This window comes from Alosa alosa, chromosome 8, assembly GCF_017589495.1.
Source record: "Alosa alosa isolate M-15738 ecotype Scorff River chromosome 8, AALO_Geno_1.1, whole genome shotgun sequence".
In the NCBI taxonomy this organism is placed as follows: domain Eukaryota; kingdom Metazoa; phylum Chordata; class Actinopteri; order Clupeiformes; family Clupeidae; genus Alosa; species Alosa alosa.
The window spans coordinates 32,728,195-32,751,125 of NC_063196.1; the positions used below are offsets into that span (position 1 = coordinate 32,728,195).

A 22,931-nucleotide genomic window follows, 5' to 3' on the forward strand; every position below is an offset into this window, starting at 1 on the left:
ACTGTCAGTACAGTTTGTACTGTTGTTAGGGTACTTGTATTGTGTGTAATGACAGTAAAGTTGTGTCTAATCTGATCAGATCAAATCTAATCTAAATGGAGATTTCACCATAGATAATATAACTTTTTGTCTTGTTCCTCTACAATTGAATGTGTTTTTTTACTTTATTTACTTTAAGGTTTATTTATTTACTTTAAGGTTTATTTACTTTAAGGTTTATTTTCTTCATTGTGCCTATATATTGTCAACACCCAACAATTTAATTTTTAACAAGGAACACTGTCTCTTCAAAGCTCATTAAGATTTTTCATAAACCTAAAAAGGACTTTACAAACTCATTACATTCATGAAAAGCTATAACTGCTTGATAGGACATACTTATAAAGTGTTTATAAGATGAGGACTAGATCTGAATGCAGCAAGACAAAACCACTGATTCTCTTCCATGGTCCAGTGGCTGAAAGGGTAGTATAGTCTCCCCTAGGAATGATAAGACACTAGGAGGAACTGCCCGCCTCCCTTTTACGGGATGCCCAGTGTCGTCACCACTATGTCTGTGTCCCCAGGAGCTGTTGATATCATTTGAACTTTGTCTCTGAGGGAAATATGCCCTCCACAGAACTGTACATCAGTTGTGAGAAAGTTTACACACCCATGCTAAAATTGACTAAAAAGAGGAATAAAAAATCATCTTTTGGAAATTGATCTTAATGCCTTAATTTAAAAAAATGAAGAAAACTCCAACCTTTAAGGACACCAATTTTTTTTTGTGAATGAATAATGTATTGTAAATAAATAAATGTTCTTCCTACAGGGGGCATAAGTGTATTTTCTACATTTCACACTTTTTTCATAGTATAGTCAGGTGCGACTTATATATCAAAATATATATAATTTATTTAACATGTTTTTAAATGTTAGTCAGTATGAATTTGGAGACACCAAGCGCTCCAACTGATGAATGGCCGGTGAGGCCTGATGTGTGGGAGCGCCTGTTGAATTCATACGGAGCTAATGAGGACAGGTGTCACTAATTGAGTAAACTTGCCTATTTAAAACTAGGAAGTAGCCATAGGGATGAAACACACTGACGAAGGCCATCAGGCCAAAACGTTGACATGAACCCTATATGAAACATTACCGCCTACCGGCGAGAGGGCGCTCTACGTTTGTGGAATGAGAATCGGGAGCTTGGTGAATTTGCGACAGGTCAGACATTTTTTCGTACTTAAGCCCAAAAGGTCCGGGGGCTTCACTATGCCTAAAACACGCATGCATACACGTACTGTAAATCCTCAAATTATGGCTTCAGATTCTGACAAATAAAGGCCGGCCCCCAAATAGCCTCCAGGGTAATAATTGCCTACATTGTTCCGATTTAGCTCAATGAAATAAAAGAGCTCTTCTTAATATTTTATATTGTTGGTTGGTTTAAAAATGTTGCCAATGAAAAGCTTTTGTCCTACACTGGATATCCAACATTTAGCTCTCAATCTACCGGTCGCTTGCCGCCCCCCTCTGAGCTGGCCAGAGGCTGAAGCAGCACTAGCCTACATTCAAGCACAATTGTTGCCGCGAGGCATTCCAGTCTACGAATTTAATAAAAAAAAGTAAATCATGCATAATTAAAAAAATAACTCAAATTAGGCTACCGTAGGCCTACGCAATAAGCTTTACATTAAAGCACAGCGTACGTTCAATGAATGAATGAATGAAAGCGGATGCCTTGTCTCACAGTAAACAGCGGGAAATCCCTACACTCTTTCAACCACACGAAAATTAATAGAAAATTAAATCCCAAATCTTCTGTTTTTGATAGCCTACCGGTATGCCACTCCAAACGAAACACATGTCTCACAATAAAACGCAGGTTTTAATAAAGGCCTGCCTTGAATACAAGCCTGCCCCAAATAAAGGCCTGTGCTTTGTGCAGCATATAAATAAAAGACCCCAGCCATAATTTGAGGATTTACAATAATCTGTCTCCTAAACATTCCACACCCGTTATCCAGACATGCATGAAAACATTTGAAAACAAAACTCAGCCATAGGTTATTTTGAGAATGATGACTTTCTCTTCAGCATTGTCCTAACCGTTAAAACGAGGCAGATATGACAAGGCATTGCAACAATGTTTACAGAGATGCACTGTAAGGTGGGCTGCAAAGATTATGCAGACTGTTACAATTGACTGACACACGCACACACACACATTATCGAAATCATACGCTGGACACTTTAGGCTATAGCCTATTCTACATGGGTTTAGTTATTGATCAGGCTATAATAGGACTACACTTTAATAGTGGTTTCAGAGTTGGCATGTGTTTCTGGCATGTGTTTTTTTTATAATTATGGGACTGTGTGTGTGTGTGTGCATGTGTGTGTGTGTGCGTGTGTATGTGTGTGTGCACACGTGCGTGTGTTTGTGTGTGTGTGTGTGTGTGTGTACCTGTGTGCGTGTGTGTGTGTGTGCACACGTGCCTGTGTTTGTGTGTGTGTGTGTGTGTGTGTACCTGTGTGCGTGTGTGTGTGTGTGTGTGTGTGTGTGTGTGTGTGTGTGCACGTGCGTGTGTTTGTGTGTGTGTGTGTGCCTGGAAATGCAGTTACAATTCTGTTTGACAATAGTATTACCAGGTAGTCCATTAACAGCAGTAAAAGCTAATGGAGTAATTCAATCTCACAGCATGGGAGAGAAACACTCTCTTTTATGCATAATGAAGTTCTTTTCTCTTATGGGCAACTCTTCCCTTTCCATTTTCTTGTTTTATTTTAATGTTCTCCTCCTCTCCTATATGCCTTTCAGGAGCAAAAGAAGTCCAGTAAGTGGACACATTTTAAATGTGTGAATAAAAACAACTGTAAAAACAACTTGACACACAATTACAATTTCTATTAAATTTGTGAGAATATTTCTGAAAGATGTTTCAGTATGGATTTTGTGTAGTCCGGTCATAGTTTAACTTTTTTGAGTGAAAATGTTATGCCTTTATCTAACATTTTAATATTTAGATGTTGATTTTACGGTCACAAACCGTCTTTACTGTAATGCATCAAAAGGTCCTTCTACATATCCATCTACATATAAATTTAGTTAAATAACAATAATATAATGAAGATTACACACGGAAATAATGTTGATATAATATATATTTTTAAGTGAAATGAAATGGGATTTGATGTGGAAAAAAACAGCATCTGGATGTCATTTTTACAGGAAGGAACTCATTGTTGAACATAATGGCCATGTCAATTTTGCTGAAATCCAATGTTAAATATACTGGTGTGTAGTGTACACTGTAAAAAAAAAATACGGAAAAAAACTGGCAGCTGTAGTTACCATAATAATTCCATAAGATTGGCATGGCTTTATTTCAGTTATCCTAATAGCTGGTTTGATTTGCATTGAGAGATGATCTTATGGAAAGTACCCCATACCAATCTATGGTGACGGGTATGTGATGATGTGGGGCTATTTTAATTCCAAAGGCCAAGGGAACTTTATCAGGATGCACAGTATCCTGGATCGATGAAATAACTGGCCTTTAAAAATACAAATCTGCCTTGGGAATTTAACATAGGTGTGTGTATACTTATGCCCCCTGTATTTTGAGGAAATACATACTTACTTATTTACGATACATTATTCATTCACAAAGAAAATTGGTGTCCTTAAAGGTGCGATTTGTAGGATTGTTACCGAACGTTCTGTAGGCCAAAATCAAAACACTGGTGAACGTTCTCAAGACTACCAGACGCGAGCCTCTTCTGGGTTGCCAGATGTAATGAAGACTTAGCTAACGTTAGTTGACCTGCAGCTGCTTTAACGTTTCTCCAACCATGACCCAGCTACACATTAAGGAAACAATGAAAACAAAAAATACCTCTCTAACCAACGTAACATATTTAGCTGAAGTTTAGCCTAGGCTACCTGTTGTGGAGAAATATGGCCAGCTCTGCGTCAGACTTGATATTCTTCGTTTGACGAAGACGTCACCATATCAGGAAGCTCCTCCGATGTCCACTTAATTTGTTTCTTGTTTTAATTTTGTAAATTTGCCTGCCTCTCGTAGGCGTTCATGACTACAACTGACAGCTGTTGACAGTTGGCCTTTGCTAATTTGGCAACCCAAATAGGAGGACGCTAGCCCCATTATTAATACGCTTATTCTAGAATGAATCGTTCAAAACATAAACGAAAATTCCAAGAGATTCCGCCCCGTAACTCATTTTTTTCATGGGTTTTACGGGGTTTTACGGGTTAGAGTAATGTTGTCAAATAAGCCATTCAATTCATCATGTTTCCTTACTCTCTGACAACATATGGTGATCATTTTTGGAATGGTTACAGTTTATTTTCCATTATTTCCTACATACTGGACCTTTAAAGGTTGGAATTTTCCTGATTTTTTAAAATTACGACATTAAAGGGATATTCCACCATTTGGGGAATTACTCTCATTTTTCACCTACCCTTGAGTTAAACAATTGATGTTTACCTTTCTCAAGTTCATCCATCCAACTATACGCTCATTCAGGCGTAATAATCCAGTCACTAACCAATTTTTATGCTGCAGCTCGACCTTGTTGCTGGGGGGACTATTTTCAGGTGCTGCATGATATTGTGCTGCTGCATCCAAGGTGTTCCTAGATTATTACGCTGGAATGATAGTATAGTTCCATGTCAAATCAGCCTAGAAAATCACCACGTTTCATTTTCCGTTGGTCTTATTACACTTTCTAACTTCAGAGGAGACAAGTTTTATATAAGAAAATTACCGGAAATCGTAGTCACTTTTAAACGTGATGCTAGCAGGCGAGATGCTAATGGTCTAATCGGATTCAATGATCTATGCTACGCTGGAGCTAAAAGTGGTATCGCCAGACTCAGAGAACGGCTGGAGAAAGGTAAAAATCAATTGTTGAACTCAAGGGGAGGTGGAAAATGAGTCTAATTCCCCAAATGGTGGAATATCCCTTTAAGGTCAATTTCCAAAAGATGATTTTTTTATTCGGCTTTTTAGTCAACTTTAGCATGGGTGTGTAAACTTATTCCCACAACTGTAGAATAAGGAGTTTGCAAACCAATAAACATTTAGTTGTTTTTGATTCATACAGCATACATTTTAGAGTATGGATTGCAGCTTGAGGTGCATGTCAAGTATACCTGAAAAAAAAAATCGAATGTTTGAAAGAAAATCAAGGTTTTGTTCAATTTAAAAAACTATGACCCAATAAGTAGTTCTTGTGAGCCCTGAAAAAAATGGTGGCTCAGAAGGACATGTGTTTGACACACACACACACACACACACTCCTGCCAGGCAGCTCACCTTAACAAGAGTCAATCATCTATGTAATGACTGATGAGATGGGCTGATAAGACGAATAACCAAAGTTGTACTTTGACCTCATCTAGTAGAATCGGCCATAGACTCACTTTAAAATGAACAGTGCTGGGCCTGGCTCTGTCATTACAGTAACTCACTGAAGCCGGGGAAATCTTTTCAATTTTACCCCAAACAGGATTTGAGCCTGAAAACAAAAATGATTAGTCGGAACTTCAAAAATGTCCTTGTTGTGTCCTTTGGATTTTTATCCCTCTTCACCGCGTATGGAGGACTGCAAAGTTTACAGGTAATAACAGTTATTTTACATTTGTGTGTAAAGGTGTTGAAACAACAAAGTACATTTGCATTTATTCATTTAGCTAACATAGAATACGCAAATGTGAAATATGGCATGTGTAGTTACTGTGGGTCTATATATTAAATTCTATTACATGTTATAATATAGGCTACAGCTACAGTATATTAATTAATTCATTTTTGGTAAAAAGCTTTAGGCAGACAATATTATTTAATTTCATGATCTCAGTTATGGATGTTTGCAAAGATGGCTCTGTCAAGTATTTCAAATGTAATATGGCATTCCTATGTGAGCATTGGGGAGTTACTTAAGAAGTTATCTTTGTCGTGATGAAAAAAGAATGAGATTTAATGTAAGGGGTTTTATGATAAATTGCTATCTGTTTCCAGAGGTGGACAAAGTACACACAATTCCTTTACTAATTAAGCATAGACAATATACTGACATTGTCAAAAATTACTCCAATAGGCTACAAGTGAAAGTTGCCAATGACCTGAAGTACTAAATTTTAAAACATCTTAAGTATTCTTTTCAACTTATATTATTTTCAATGTAAATTTAGTTAATAATAGGGTGTACATCCGTTAGTTGGTCAATAGGACTTGAATAAACCTATTGTTCCTTACATCCAGCATCAACATTTTACCTATTTCCATAGCTGTTAAAATGGGTGCAAGAATGCACTTATAAATTGTTATTTATTCCCTGTAGAAGGGGGTCACTTTCGCTTCAGCCTGGTTGGTGCTCACGGAACAGGACGCAGAAGTCAAAAAGGGAGATCCAAGGTCTAACAAGAGCCAAGGAGCAGGACCGGAGCACACAATGCTTAAAGTGACTAACGTTTCGACGCCCATGCGTCTTCAGAGTCAAAACTAATTTGTTTGCACAGATAAAAATCACGCTAAGCATTGAGTGCTCTGGTCCTGCTCCTTGGCTCTTGTTAGACCTTGGATCTCCCTTCTTGTTATTAATTCCCTGTTCACAAATCTAAAACATTTTCACTGCCGAACACAAAATAGGATTACTCAATTATGAGTATTTACTGTTTAATGACGTAAAGATCTAGCTATGTAATGAATGCCAGGTGATTCCAACTGCATGATTATGGAAGATGCTCTGAGGAAGAATCTGCCTGTCACTATCATTAACATAGCCAAGTTCAAATTGAAATACTGAAAACATTTTGTCTATTGCATTGCTGTATTTAAAGAATCACTTCAAAGGTGCTTAAAAGTAACGAGTAGGCTACTTCATGTGTATATTTTAAATGTTGTAAAGGTCAAAAGTTTTGTATTTTTCTTTAATAAAAGTCAAATGTTTCCAAAAACTATTAATACTCAAGTAAAGTACAGATACTTAAAAATCATTAAAGAAAATGAACTTAATTACTTAGTTGCTGTCCACCCCTGTCTGTTTCTGAAAGATCACTTAAGAGAGGCCATCATTTTACCATCAACTAGAACAACTATGGACATTAAAACTATAACTTCTTGAGGCACAGATTCAAACATTTACAACATTTGTGCAATTCTGTTTCTTCAGTTGTGTAAGTATGCTGTGTTGCCTCATTTCAAGCGGAGAGAGGAACTACTATATAAATCAGAGAAGGTGATTAGGATCTGTGTCTTCTTTGCACTTATTGTTGTGTTGTGTGTCCCAACACAGAGCAGCCTGAATGCTGAGGAGGGCATGGGAGTGATTTCTCTGAGCGTGATCTACGGCTCCATCATTGTGTCCTCCATGTTCCTGCCTCACATCCTCATCAAAAACCTGGGCTGTAAATGGACGATTGTGGCCTCCATGTGTTGCTATATCACCTACTCAATCGGGAACTTCTACCCTGGCTGGTAAATAAGATATCTTAAATTTGTACCAAATCAATAGAGTACTTTCAGTGACTGCATTATTACATACTGCATGTTTATGCTAATGGTTAGTGGTTATGAGGATGACACATCACACTATAATGAGTCATTTAGACAAAGAGCACTAGGAAGTGTAGTGGATAAGGAGCTGGGCTAGTAGCCTGAAAAGTTGTAGGTTCAATACCTGTCTTCCACCGTTGTGCCCTTGAGCAATTAGTTAATAATAGGGTATCCCCAATCCCCCAAGTTGCAATGGCCCTTGTAATGTAATTGAGAAGTTGCTTTAGATAAAAATGTCAGCTAAATTAATAAATGCACAGTAAAGTACATCCATTTAGAAAATAAACAAGTTAGACTTCAAGAGGCAGCAGAACACTAGCAACTGGACCAGCTAACAGTTAACAGATCCTGGTGTATTGATATTCTTGCCAAACATTAAAGGTGCTCTAAGCGATGCCACATGTTTTTTAGGCTAAAACATTTTACTGCAAACCTCACCTAACCAAACGCTAGCTGTCTGTGTCCTGAATACACTGTAAAAAAATGCCATCTGTGTGGACAGCCCAGGCTCCAAAAACTGCAACAAAAACAACCTGGGCAAACCTAGCCCATAAAAACAAACTATTCCAGCAAATCACTAGCCTGGGTGCCATTCCGAACTTAGTCCCGCCACAACATTTGAAGTCGGGAAGTTCAGTCTGGCATTACTCCATTGTGGAGCAAGTATGCTCGCCCTAGATCGGGCGGACCAATCAAATCGTGCTTTACGATGATGGACAAGTGAGCAACAGCGCCTGGTCTATCATGTCATATGAGCACGCTTAGATTAGGCTTATGTTTGAAACAAAAACGCTGTGGCTAGAAGGATACATGACTTTTAAGACTCCATATGGAAAATGCATATTATTTAATGAGATTTTATCACTGAAAACGATTATTTCTGAAAACTTTGGCCAAAGTTGAGATGTGGGAAAACTGGTGGTTTCACTTTCATCAAGGGAAAACAGCGCTGTTGCATTGCAACATGTTCCCTCGTTCGTTTGAAATCTCTGATTGACCACCTGTTCGAGGGATTTGCGACAGCCTCTCCCAGCTGTTTAACATGTTTGTAGCATATCAGTGTTCAACAGAATTATTTTTAAAAACGGAGGGGATATAGGCTATCAGTTTTTTCCTAATAGCCTACCCTTCTATGTATCTCTTAGATTTCGCTAATGAGTGTTGTAGGCTAGGAGTTATTGACGGCACTAACTTTTACAAAAGACCAGAAAACAATGTCAAGGCATTTGTGGAGAAGAAGGATGGTTCGTGTGTTTTCTTCCTACACCTCACGGTAAGCTATTTTGTTGCTCTGATTGGTTAGGTCTATCCAATTGAGTGCAGAGGCATTCCCCCCCTGCATCGGTTGAAACACGCCCCATAATTATGTCCCAATGGAGCAGTATCAGACTCATATTCTGACTAGAATTGAGTATGACTACATCAGGCTAGCAAATCACAGAAGAGATGCACGTTTAGGAGAGTTTCAATTGCACAGCAGCAGCACAGGAGGGAGGGGGAGGAAGTAGCAAGCTAGCTCTCTGTTTTGTTTGAAAGTCAACAGAAGTGACGTTACCTAGCATCGCTTAGAGCGCCTTTAAGGTCGACTTTCCACTTGTTCACAAATGTTCAACACACCATCACACACATACAACACAGTAAAAAATGATTTGCCCTTGGTGTTACTGTATCTTAACTTCTATTCTTTTGTCAAGCTGACTGTAATCACCACTGTTATTCTAACAACTTAGAAATCTGTGTCATTGCCTGTAAACTAGTGGCACAGTTGATACAAAATAGAATGTGGTGTTATTTCTACTATGTAAAAAAGGTTTTGACCAATAAGTCATAGTAAAGTCTTTTCTTAAGTTACTTCAACTTATAAAAATAAGGGTAACACTTTACTTGACAGTATCGACATAAGAGTGACATGACACTGTCATGTCACATCAAACTCTAACCCTAACCCTAATCCTAACTTGTTATGACAAAAACCGAATGACACTTAATAACAGAAGCGTTGTGTCATAAACGTTTATGACTTGTTTAGATTCAAGATTCAATACTTTAATTGCCATACAACAGAAGTTGTTAGGAATTTGCTGCAGTGTGCTCTACAGTACAGCAGATAAGACGACATCAAACAGAGATAAGAAGCCAAAGACATAGACATCAGACATAGTACATTCATTCATGGCTCCCTACAGAGGCAAGAGTGGCAGTTGACATTTTAGTGGAAGTTTACCCAAAGTTCAGGATTTAAGTTTACTTCCAAAAGTGCAAATGTCACAGGGTGATGATGACAATACAGTAAATAAAATAAATATACTGTATAGTACTGTGGCATATAGCATGAATACAATTTAAAACATATTGCTAAAAAAAAAAGAGCAAAAACACACTATCCAAGACCTATGCTGGCTTGATCTGCTTCCATAAGGTATTGGTGCAAGGATGAAGTTATTTAAAAATCTGATTACACTACAGTATGTGCTATTTAAAAAGCGGGAGGTCTTTGTGTTAATAGCCCTCAGCCTTCTACCTGATGGGAGGATCTTAAGGAGGTGGTTGGCAGGATGAGTTGCATCCAGCAGGATTTTCATGCCCTTGCGTTGCATGTGGGCCTTGTAGATTTCTGCTAAGGGGGTGAGTTTGCAACCTGTGATCTTCTCGGCCATGTGAACTATTCTGTCTAGCTGTAGCTGTTCTGAGCAGTGGCGTTTCCATACCAGACAGTAATAGAGAAGGAGAGAATACTCTCAATAGTGGCGCGATAGAATTGCAGCATCCCCTTGCAGGCCACCCCACATTTCCTCAGCTGCCGGAGAAAAAAGAGCCTCTGGTGGGCTTTGTGACACGTTCGTGACAGTGTCATGTCACTCTTATGTCGATACTGTCAAGTAAAGTGTAACCAAAATAAGTAATGTAGTTTCAACTAAGTTTCATGACCTTTTTCATGACCATCAACTTTGATTTTGAAGTTAACTCAATAATATATGGGCTGAACTTAAAATTGTAAGTTATGGTCCTAACTACAGCTTTTTTCAGAGTATTGTCAGGAGTATCATTAAAAAGTGGGCCATTATTGAAATATATAGGACATTTTAGAGAGTAGACATACTTATTTTTTGGGTTTCATTGCAAAATTGACTACTTTCTCAATTAGCATTGACCTGCCCACTTGGAGGTGTCACGAAGTTGGACACTAAAGGCTTACTTGCATTATGTGTCTTGTACTTCCTTCTGGGATGGATTTGATCTTTACCTTATAAGGTGAAAGTTCTTTGACCGTATAATTTTTACTATGAATGGATATAAAAGCTGTAGCAACTGGACTAGTAGTTGTACAAAGGGAGTTCATATTCACAATGACAATACTGCACAAATATGTCCTGCCGCCAGCACAAACTATAAGCCCTATGCACAAGTTAATGTGTTGTGGATGGTCATCTACTTGATGGTTTGTGGCACCAACAAATAATTGCACGACAACTTGACAACAACAGTAAAGCCTTTAGTGTCACTGTCACTTAGTCATGTATTTCATTTCAATATTAAATTTCAGTAAGGAATTGATATGTGATCTCTTTAGGAATATGTTGACTAGGGCTGTGGCATTCTGGGAAAAAAGCTCCAAGTTAAATTCATCTTAAGTCATATTTACTAAAAATTATGTTCTGTTGACAAAGAAGACTTTGTTGTTGATTGAACTTGTCTGATTTAGAATATTAGTCAGATCAACATGCTATCTTTATTTAATGCAACTCGATTGCCTCATTATGATAACTTCTTATATGATGTTCAGTCAACTTACAATTTGAAGGCAACCAGGTTTCTCATTTTTTCAAGTTAAAACAACAAGTAACGTTTTAGAGTGAGCTCTTACTCACTCATTTGTGTACACAAGCTAAAGCTAACTGTAGGCTTTCACAGGGCTACTCTCATCCCCACCTCGGCCATCCTCGGTCTGGGAGGCTCTCCTTTGTGGTCGGCCAAATGCACATACCTGACCATCAGTGGCAACCTGCAAGCTGACAAAGAGAACAAGAAGAATGAGGACCTCATCAACATGTACTTTGGCATCTTCTTCTTCATATTCCAGTCCTCTGCTGTGTGGGGTAACCTCATGTCCTCCCTCATTTTTGGCCAAGATACTGAGAAAGGTGGGGGAACTAAACCGCACAAATCAACCACAAAATTAGGAATACCCAACATCCAAGGATTACATAAATCACACAAATTGTATGATAATAACTGTTAATAACTGACTGGATTACTCGCATAACCATTAATATTGCATACATTATATTATATTCATGTATACATAGAATAGGATATGATGCAGGAGAGTTTTGTTGTTGTGTACAATGGTATGCCTGTTTGTTTGTAGCTGATATTCCAGAGGAGCAGCTCAAGTACTGTGGTGCAGCACTTTGTCAGGAAAATTTTATCCAGGGAGCAAATGCAACCCGACCTGCACAACACCTCGTCAACACACTGCTTGGATGCTACATTGGTAAAATAGGGTATTGTTTTTAAAAATGAAATTATATGGCCCCAGTAGACAATCCTGAAAGAAGTTTAACCTAATTTACTTCTTTCCTGCTTCGTAGCTCTGGAAATTTGCATGGCATGAAAGCATTTGTAACCATGAAGAGTGAATCATTAGTTGTTTTTTTTAAACGAAGGCCCTTTGATATTAGTCCCAATCTGTGATTATTACGTTTTTCAAGTTGACATGAGCGTGTGGCTGTGTGTAAATGTTTGTTTCATTACAGGTGTAGGGGTGTTGGCTGTGATTCTGGTGGCTGTGCTCCTTGATAACATTGACAGGGACAGTGCAAGGGAATTCAGAGGCAACAGGACACCATTTTGCGGAACCTTCTTGGCCACATTCAAGCTTCTGAGGGACAAGAGGCTGGTCATGCTTATACCCTTGACTATGTACAGTGGCTTTGAGCAAAGCTTCCTGTCTGGTGAATACACCAAGGTAAAGAGTCAATTCAATGTATAATAATGTCAAGCCTCAGTAATAATAACTTCAAGTCTTTCACTAGAAGTCCACCTGTCAGTGCGCAGTTGGCTATAGGTATAGGTTGCCAGCTAAAAGTTGGATCCATAGCAACCAAAGAGCCACTGTAATTGTATGAACCGTGAAATAGCATGTGCATTCACAGATCATTAATTACAAGTAATCAGTTTTATCATCTGATGTTGTAGTATTTGTAGATAGAAATTGATGCTCATAACACCTAGGCCATGGGTCTGATGTCCAAGGGTTACACTGATAAAATGTAAATGGTCTTTGCATTTTGTTTTGTAAGCTTAAACAGAAGTTTTTTGATTAACTCTATAACTCTGTATTGTTCATTGCACAGGTACAAAGTATGTATTATATGTTTTCTTTTCCATGGTAATTCTAGTAAGCTGTATGTGACTGATCTGATCAATCACATAAAGGAAACAGCATAAATTAAATGATCTTTCTTTTCTCCCTACAGAACTATGTAACCTGTGCACTGGGAATACATTTTGTTGGATATTCGATGATTTGCTTTGGTGCTGCAAATTCACTGAGTTCTTTTGTGTTTGGGAGGCTAGCAAGATATACAGGAAGAATTGCACTGTTTTGTTTGGGTAAGTCAACAGTTTAGCACTGATGTTTGCATATTTATATATGAGATGCTTGCTCAGTTGGGTATGTAGGGATATTCAGACTGCTGGACTTTTCAGTCAGTTGCTCTGTTGATCTCACAGCTGCTGCCATAAATCTCGGCTGCATAATCGCTCTCCTGCTCTGGAAGCCACATCCAGACCAGCTCCCTGTGTTCTTTGTATTTCCTGCTCTGTGGGGGGTGGCGGACGCCGTATGGCAAACCCAAACGAATGGTAAGTAAATCTGACCTTTCTGTCAGCTAATAGACCTCTGAAGTTTGCCTACAAACAGTACCCAAAGCTGCCATCTTTGCCCATATATGGAGATCCAGGTGTTAAAGGGAAACTTGGCAGGATTTCGCCCTCTGCTGGAGAAATTGTGCATTATGATATTTCAAACTGTGGGAAAAGGTCACGATAAAGCACATGGATTTGTTTACAAGCTAGCGAACGGTTAGGATAAGTTCGGCAGAACTATGTGGATGTTACAAGGTAAGAAACACGATTTAAAACGAGTTTCTTGTTTCTCACTTCTCTTTCCGGGACGGTAGTCTCAATGTTGCAAGGTTGGTTTTCCGCCTGGGGACGCTAGGCGCAGCGGGGAAAGTCACCATTTTCACCAGAACAGGTCATTTAACCATCCAAATGATTTCTAAACAGGTTTATTACGTTGAAATTAGGGCTGTCAATCGATTAAAAAAAATAATCTAATTAATTACATACTCTGTGATTAATTAATCTAAATTAATCGCATATAGAATTTTTGCTGTGAAAGTATTTTAAATATTTAAATTCAAATGAATCATTGAATAATCAGCATTAGTGACATTAAAGTTCAAAAACTCTTTTATTATTATTTTCACTGTTCAAATAAAAGTTTTTTTTTCACATACAAGGCATTTCAGGCCACAGATATAACCTAGGGGACACAATGAAAATTAATTAACACTCCCCTCAATGTCAACACTTATTTCTTTGCATTGATGTGTGACTATAGAGTTGATGAACTCCGGTGATATGCAAATTCCTTGCTGCAGACATTGCAGAGGACTCTATTTTCAACACTTTATTTTTTATCAACATCATCAGGCCATTTTTTAAAAGTAAATGTTCCAATCAATGATCCAGGCAGCACGTTTTCGTCTCTCTCCTTCATTTTACAGTCTGACTAGAACGGCTCGAGGTCAAAGGTCATACGGAATCGATTAATCTGCACAAATTTTTTTAATCAGTTATTTTTTCTCAAATTAATTAATCGAAATTAATTAGTTATTTTGACAGCCCTAGTTGAAATAGTTGCCAAGTTCACCATTAATGGAAGCTAATGGCAATTTAATTAGCAAATATCAAAGTTCGCTGTCTTAATATACCGAAGATCACAGAACCCACTAGAAGACAGGTGAAAAAAGTGTGTATGACAAAACATCTGCATGTCAGACTTCTTCGTCCCCACGAGAGTGTAACAGGTGTGATTTTTCAACATACCGGATCTCCTTATATGGGCAAAGATGGCAGCTTTTTTGTAGGCGAACTCCAGAGGTCTATGGTCAGTTCTGTTATAAATAGCAACTTTTTATCTATTTTTTTGGAGGACTACGTTACAGTTATCAGTGACAGCCCCAGTTGTCTCAGTATCTTCGGTGAAGGGTAGTAACAGCTAATTATTCAAATTGCAGCACTATACGGAGTTCTGTTCCCTGACCACAAGGAGGCAGCGTTTGCCAACTATCGCATGTGGGAGTCGCTGGGCTTTGTCATAGCTTTCGCATACAGTACCTTCATCTGCCTCTCAATCAAGCTCTACATTCTCCTGGCCATGCTCATACTCACCATGATCACCTACCTAATGGTGGAGTACCACCACCATAAGAATCCAATGTCATCGAAAAGCTTCAACTTAGACATCAAGACCACCAAGTCTGAATCTGGAACCAGTGAAAAAGAGAAGGACGGTTTCAAAGAAGCTTACATTGTGAAACAGACTGAGATGTAAACATGTTAAAAGAAAATGCTGAAGGTGATGGCATAAGATTATGTCTATTGCTTTTTACAAAATACAGCCAAAAAACTAAAGCACAATTAATGTGGCTGACCCTTCCATGGCCTTCTCAATCAGAAAGACACATGCATTGGCCGCTAACGTTAATTTTAAATATTCTGTTTATCTTAAAATGATGTCTTCTGCATTTGCATGTCTATTACATCTCGTGACATTTGATGTTTAAGATTTTTTGAAAATGTAAGGTTTCATTGCAAGATATTCTTTCTGTATATACTGCTCAAAAAAATTAAGGGAACACTTCAATCATACACTGGATCGGTACTCTGACACTGTTTGGTTCTGAGCACAAGTAAAACTTTTGAGGCAAGTGTTTTATTTTGCAAGAACTGTCAGATATTCTGTGAATGTAGTTTGAGAATTGAGAAAAGGGTGGAAGGTTTCAAAAAATGTGTTTTAACAATTGTGGAAAACTGTAAGTGTTCCCTTAATTTGTTTTTGAGCAGTGTATATCAAGAGAATGTGCTCTTGTTTTGCTGCAGAGTGTGCTCATTTTATTAAATTGTGCGCTCAGTTTAATACATTTTTGTAAAATGAGCATGGAATTCAGTAAAATGAGTGCACAATTTACTAAAATGAGTGCACTACTTACTAAAACAAGCACACAATTTACTAAAATGAGTGCACTACTTACTAAAACAAGCACACAATTTAGTAAAACGAGCGCACCGTATACTAAATTGTGTGCACAATCTAGTAGAATGATGTAGTAAAACGAGCGCACCGTATACTAAATTGTGTGCACAATCTAGTAGAATGATGTAGTAAAACGAGCACACATTCTCTTGATCTTGAAAAATCTCCTTTGAATGTACTGTATGCCTTTATAAAATGGGGTGTAGAGTATACTGTTTATACACACATATGCACTTTATTACCTTTTCATCCTCACACTGCTTTTATGCCATTGTTTTTTAGAAATAGGTAAAAATTGCTTAGAGTTGTAGGCCCTTCTTGATGTAGGTGGTCTGTATACTGTAAAGTGATTAGTTTTGCTACTTGTACATGCCCTTACTGGTACATGTCACATGGACACAACTAATTACTGAAGTTTAAATGGAATAATTTTTTCGAACCATGTGTAAATAACAGATTAACGTCCATCTTGACTCATCTTCACTGACTCTGACTAGATCGGCACGTAACTTGGGCGTTGTAATTGATGACCTACTAAACTTCTCTGAGCATGTAGCTTCAATTGCAAAATCATGTTATTGTCAAAATCATTCCACACAACTTTTTGTTCAGGCTAGGGTCATCTCCAAGCTGGACTATTCACCTTATTCACCCGGCGGCCAGAACGAGGCTACAGGGTACACTTGCCATTACACCTCAGTCCAGCAGATGGTGCTAATGCACTCCGTTTGCAAACTGCCAAAAAAAGCTCACCGAAAAAGAAGAAGGGTTCACTGACCTGTTCTTCTTCTTCAGTGAGTTTTTTTTGGCAGTTTGCAAATGGAGTGCATTACTACCACCATCTGCTGGACTGAGGTGTAATGGCAGGTGTACCCTTTAGCCTCATTCTGGCTGTGAATAAGGCGAATTGTAATTCACTTTTAGCTGGCTAACCTGCTTGTAAGACCATTACAGCAGATTCAGAATGCAGCAGCATGCCTGGTCTAAGCAATCAGCCATAGAGGACACATGTAACTCCTCTCCAAGTTACTCTCCACTGGTCCTATAGTAGCCAGAATTAGTTTTAAATCTCTCACTTTGGCCTATAGGACATTGATTGCATCTGCTCCCTGTTATTTTAATGATTTATTTCAATGATCAAGATGTACATCCCCAACCGCACACTGCGGTCTTCAGATGAGCGTCTGTTGTGTCAACCAGTCATAAACGCTAGGTCAAATTCAAGACTTTTTTCCTCAGTGGTTCCATGTTGGTTGAATGAGTTGCCTAGTGTTCTCCGTTCCTGTGATAGTTTTTGGTCTTTCAAGATGTCTAAAGGCATATCTGTTCAACATGCACTTAGTTCATTAATCGTTGTTATACGTTATGATTTGTATAGTATTGTTTATTTTCATTAGGCTGTTGATTAATTTGACATTGTTGTTAATTATTGATATTCTCCTTAATGTAGTCTTACCATGCTATTTTTATTATATTATTGATTGAAAGGACATTATTGTTTATTATTGCTATTTTCCTTCATTTTCATTGTTTATTTCATTAGGCTATTGATTGAATTGGCATTATTGTTTATTATTGCTATTCTCCTTAATATAGTCTGACCAACATCTTGAATTGTTCCCTGTTAAATTTAAGTATTATTGTTTTGCATTTGTATGTCGCTTTAGACAAAAGCATCTGTCAAATCCCATAATCATAATTATAACTAAAAGGTTATTTGTGATTATTAACATGCCAAAGTGAATACTTTATTCTAATGAAGAGAATAATGTTATAGGAAGGCTGCACAGGGCACATAACTGAAGCATTCCATTCCCGGAGCACAAAAATAGTTCTTAGAAGACTGGTCTAATTGTTTCATTGATTATAGTGGAAGCTAATTTTTGCAGCAGACACTACGATAGCAGAACCCTTTAGTTATGTGCTCAGTGTAGCCTCCTTCATGCCATTGTGTGGCATAAGCACATTTTTGTGTATGATTTTAATGTCTGTGAGATAATAAATCAGATGTTGTGATATGGAAAATGGGTCACACTATCTACAGCTTTGTGTCTCAGTGCTGAATGGCCAGTCCTTATCTGATGATGTCACACACACAAGTGTGTTAAATTAAATGGGCACTATTGCCTGTTGGGGTTTGACATTATGTTTTTAGAGATATTAAAGGCTAGAGTAGAGTGTGAGACTTTTCTAGCTGATGCTGTTAGCATGCTGGTTGCTCCCCTTCCAGATTGCCTTTATTATGTACTTTTTTGTGCAGGCTTAACATTGGAGGGAGGGTATCTTGTGTGTCCAAAGTCGACACCCTGTGATAAACTTTTAAGTGACATTGCTGTTCTCCCATGGGTTTTAATCTAACAGTGCACTCGAAGGGCATCCTGAATTTGCTGTTCCCATTGCAGGACTTTACGCAGTTCTCTTTAAGGACCACAAGGAGGCAGCATTCAGCAATTTCCGCCTGTGGGAGGCACTGGCCTTCTCCTTGTCTTTCGGTTTGAGCAGCTTCATCAGTGTGAGGACCAAACTGTACCTGGTCCTTGGGGACCTCCTGCTCTCAGTTGCAGGCATTGTCGGTGTTGAAATTATAGAACGAAGAAGGAAGCCTAGAGTGGAGGCCAGCAGCCGGCCCACGGGAGAAGAAGTCTTGTAGATGAAAGGATGATGAAACACTGTGCGATGCTGTGAGTAAGCAAACTCTCTCTGAAGTGCTCATCCAAATACATCAACTGTCAAAGAGGTGATGTCAGATGCAATCATACAAATGGTTTGTAGCAGAGGTACAGGTGGGCATCCTCTGGCATTCTTGGAGGTTGTTATGAAAAATAGTATCTATAAAATCAATAAAATACTGTCTGAGTCACTGACTGCACACAGTATTGAAAAACAATGAATGATGAATTTTAATTTAATGAATTAAAACAGCCAAAACCTGATTTTATATTTTAAAGCTTTTAAGAACATATTAGTTGTTTCACTTTTACCAAATAATAACAAAAAATACATTTTACTTTCCACTAAAATTAGGTAGTCTTTATAGAAACGTTCCACATAGAAACTGGCTTATAGATAAAGAGTTTTCGGGGATCTGTACTGAGCATAAGTGTCATGAGCTCTCTCTCTGCCTGGTAACACGCGCTGATTGAAGTCTGTTGACCTCCACCTGTTCCTGCTCTGCTCTGCCTCACCCTCGTTTACCTACCAGCTGCACTGCATTCACCACTCATCATGCCCTGTATATAAAGCCTTGCTTTTCAGTCCACACTTGTCAGATCGTCTGCAACCAGCACCAGTTACCTGCCTGTTTTGGAAAACGCCTCTGACTCTTTGCCTGTGATCCCGGACCCGCTCGACTACTTCTGTGTTCTCCAGCCCCGGTAATCTTGACCTGCCTTCCGTCCCTCTTCTACGAATACCGCCTAGTCCTTGACTGTACTGCTGCTTTGTTTCAATTGCTGTTGTGTGTGTGTTTCCCCCAGGACTTCCCGGATCATCCAGCTCCTGCCATCGCTGTTCGGCTACTGGGGGAACACACACACACGCAGACTCTTGGAACTCCTGTACCCCCCCCGGAACCCCTGAAACCCCCTTAACCCCCAACCCTTAAATAAACTTTTGAACGTGACGCTTTTGTGGTCCTCGTCCTGTTTGGTGTCTGACAATAAGCATAGACCAAATAGCAAGTAGAACTGATTCACTATAAACTCAACTAGTCTTTATGCATAACCATAGTGGAATACGTTTGGAAAAATATGATCTATAAAATCAATAAAATACTGTCTGAGTCACTGACTGCACACACTATTAAAAAACAATGAATGATATTTTATGGAGTTTCAGTAGCCAATATATTGAGAGAAGAAGGTGCAAATTTCACAAACTTTTGTTGTGCATTATCTACGACACATCGTTGCGACATTGTCTGGATGCATTCCAAATTTTGTTAAATTTGTAATTAAATTAAACATGTGAGAATAGTTATTATGACATTTGCTGCAGCATAACTTTTATTCTTAAGACATTTTTGGGGATCTGTACCCCGGACACTGGTGCATATGTGCACATGAAAAGGCTGATAAAGAATAAAAGGTTTTAGGGCCCAGGGGTGCCTTCCCCTCCTCCCCTTTTTTTCAGAATAACAAAAAAACGACAGTTGTGCCATAATTATTTTTGTTGTGGTATGTTTGTCTCCAGGAGTTATATCAACCCAGGCCATGATGACTCATTTGTAGCACCACCTATGAATCTTATGGAGTTTTAATAGCCAATATATTGAGACAAGAAGGTGCAAATTTCACAAACTTTTGTTGTGCATTATCTATGACACATCGCTACGACATTGTCTGGATGCATTCCCAAATTTTGTTAAATTCTCTCCATAAAGGGTACTGCAACTCTGCAACACATTTCTCAAGAACAGTGTAGTTTTATTATTTATACAATCAGCTATGTATGAGCAAGAATTTGAGTTTCAACAATCATTGAGTAACTAAAGGGAGAGCATGCTGTTTACAAGAAGTTGTAGGAGTAGGGGATGGTCAGGAGCTTTATTTTTTCCCCCGGATAGTATGTGGCAGTCATGTTATGGACCCCTGTGCAGTAGTTATTAGTTTGGTTAAGCTAAATGTTTGCAAATTTTATCCACAGTGCTTTCTGTGTTGTCCTGCACCCTACGATCCACAGATGCCCAGGTGTTGTTCACTGTTACTTGTCAGTCTTCTGCATATTGTTATATTTCATATCTTTTATCTTTTGTATATGTCGGCAAGATAAGGTTCCCTTTGAGATAATAAAGTTTACTTAACTGAACTGAATGAAAATGAACACGCTCTTGTATTCCGAATACAGCTCTTCTATTTCTTGCACACCTATAAGGAATGAGGATTCACTTGTACTCAGTATATGAATACCCTCTTGTATTCCTGGGTGCTTAAGCGACGAGCTCTATGAAAGGAGAAGATTTAAAGGCGTGCCTGGGAAGCAATAAGACACACGACACCAACAAACATTGTACAAGAACAACAGTGTTCTCAAAAGCTTCAAAGTTTATTACAGTAATCAATCAGTATATTGCAGAATCGTTGGCCTTCGCATGTATCAATATCACGCTTGACATTTGGGTGTGTCAACATGAAGAAGAACATCCGATGAAGAGAACAATCAGGCAGTTGTACATATCAGAATCATTTTATAAGTAACACATAAATGAAAGTAACACATTTTGTTAGTGAATCTTGCTTAGTGAAAGAGTTCCCACCCAGACAGTGGCTTTTTCTCAGGCACTGAGTAACACACAATGCACTACCCCACATGCACCATATAATAACACAAAGATCAAATCAAATTCAAAGATAAGGATTTCTGTAACCTTTGTGTGTAAGCAGAGCAGGAGATCACCACAGAGGGGCCAGCCAGGGAGAGACAGAGTGTGTGTGTGAGACAGAGAGAGATGGAGAGAGATGAAGAGACTGTGCATGTGTGTGTGAGAGAGAGAGAGAGAGAGAGAGAGAGATGGAGAGACTGCATGTGTGTGTGTGTGAGAGAGAGAGATAGAGAGACTGTGCATATGTGTGTGTGTGTGTGTGAGACAGAGAGAGAGAGATGGAGAGACTGTGCATGTGTGTGTGTGTGAGACAGAGAGACTGTGTGTGCATGTGTGTGTGTGTGTGTGTGTGAGACAGAGAGAGAGAGAGAGAGCGATGGAGAGACTGTGCTTGTGTGTGTGTGTGTCTGTGAGACAGAGAGAGAGAGTGAGATGGAGAGACTGTGCATGTGTGTGAGACAGAGAGACTGTGTGTGCATGTGTGTGTGTGTGTGAGACAGAGAGAGAGCGAGAGATGGAGAGACTGTGCATGAGTGTGTGTGTGAGACAGAGAGACTGTGTGTGCATGTGTGTGTGTGACACAGAGAGAGAGACTGTGTGTGCGTGCATGTGTGTGTGTGTCTGTGTGTGTGAGACAGAGAGAGACTGTGTGTGTGTGTGTGTCTCTGTGTGTGAGACAGAGAGAGAGAGAGACGGACTGTGTGTGTGTGTGTGTGTCTGTGTGTGTGTGTGTGTGTGTGTGAGAGAGAGATAGAGACCATGTGTGTGTGTGTCTGTGTGTGTGTGTGAGAGAGAGAGAGATAGAGACCGTGTGTGTGCGTGTGTGTGTGTGTGTGTGTGTGTGAGAGAGAGAGACTGGGAAAAAAGGCCTCAAACACAGAGAAACAGTATTGCCACATTTCTTGCCAAGCCCAATGTGTTGTGTTTATTATATCAGAGACAATTCATTCGGAATGGGTCATGCAGGAAGCCAATCTATTTTCTTTGTGATTGCCTATTACATTGTAACACTACAATCACACAATATAGTATACTCATTATAAATGTAAGTGTCACTCAGCAACCGTAGGACAACTGATAATCAGAAAAATGTACAGTGGTTTCCAGAGCCGTAGGCCTATATAATGGAGTATTAATATAGTAATATAGTGTCATATCGAGTCAACCGCCTGCCGACTGTCGGTGTGAAGATTGTAGTGAACCCCCACTTGAACTTTGGTGTGTTGTGTATTTTTCAAAGCGTGTCCCACGTGTGCAGTGTAATCCCCCAGGCCTCGATGATGGGGCTGTGACAGACTGAGCGGCCTGCTGAAGCGCCTGGGAGCGAGCTGGGAACCCCTTATCGCCAGGTGTGTAGTGTGTGTGTGTGTTAGTGAATCATTGCACTTTCGACCATTGGCAGCCAGGGCTGCACCAAAGTAACCTTTTGTTTCACCTTCCTAGTTCTGTGGGGGGACTTGTTCCAGTCGAGTAGTGGCGCCCTCTGAGTGGGGGAGTGTGGGGGCACCTCCGAGCAAAGCCAGGCCCAGAGGCACACCTTGGCAAAGGACGACTGCCCTGCTTTTAGAGACTCTTAATCGTTGAACTTTAATAAATTCCTTGTTTTAAACTATTCCGTGGGCCTCTGAATCTTATTGGTGGGTCTGGTCTGCTCCTCAGGGTAGTAGGTTGTAGCGCCCCCGCCTAGGTCACACTATCGCTACCTACGTTA

At 39.2% G+C, this 22,931-nt stretch overlaps 1 protein-coding gene across 3 annotated transcripts; it reads left to right on the forward strand.

Annotated features, from left to right (window-relative positions):
* The first annotated feature begins 5,458 nt into the window (after positions 1–5,458).
* On the forward strand, positions 5,459–18,833 carry unc93a (unc-93 homolog A). Of its 3 annotated transcripts, none has more exons than XM_048249517.1 (8): positions 5,459–5,634; positions 7,312–7,493; positions 11,484–11,713; positions 11,941–12,066; positions 12,329–12,540; positions 13,052–13,187; positions 13,308–13,439; positions 18,303–18,833. In XM_048249517.1, exons 1-8 carry the CDS (start codon positions 5,545–5,547, stop codon positions 18,548–18,550), a joined length of 1,356 nt encoding a protein of 451 aa, XP_048105474.1. In that variant the 5' UTR covers positions 5,459–5,544; the 3' UTR covers positions 18,551–18,833. The 3 variants fall into 3 exon arrangements, with proteins under 3 accessions (XP_048105474.1, XP_048105472.1, XP_048105473.1); XM_048249515.1 differs by lacking the exon at positions 18,303–18,833 and adding an exon at positions 14,882–15,549; XM_048249516.1 differs by lacking the exon at positions 18,303–18,833 and adding an exon at positions 14,882–15,549 and having other exon boundaries at positions 5,558–5,634; positions 7,317–7,493.
* Positions 18,834–22,931: the final 4,098 nt, after the last annotated feature.

Bases quoted from the DNA above. Each gene is read 5' to 3' on its own strand.
- unc93a (XM_048249515.1), top strand. From the start codon at position 5,545: ATGATTAGTCGGAACTTCAAAAATGTCCTTGTTGTGTCCTTTGGATTT. The intron at 11,714-11,940 runs GTGGGGGAACTA...GTTTGTTTGTAG, and splicing joins TGGCCAAGATACTGAGAAAG to CTGATATTCCAGAGGAGCAG. The intron at 13,188-13,307 runs GTAAGTCAACAG...TTGATCTCACAG, and splicing joins AATTGCACTGTTTTGTTTGG to CTGCTGCCATAAATCTCGGC.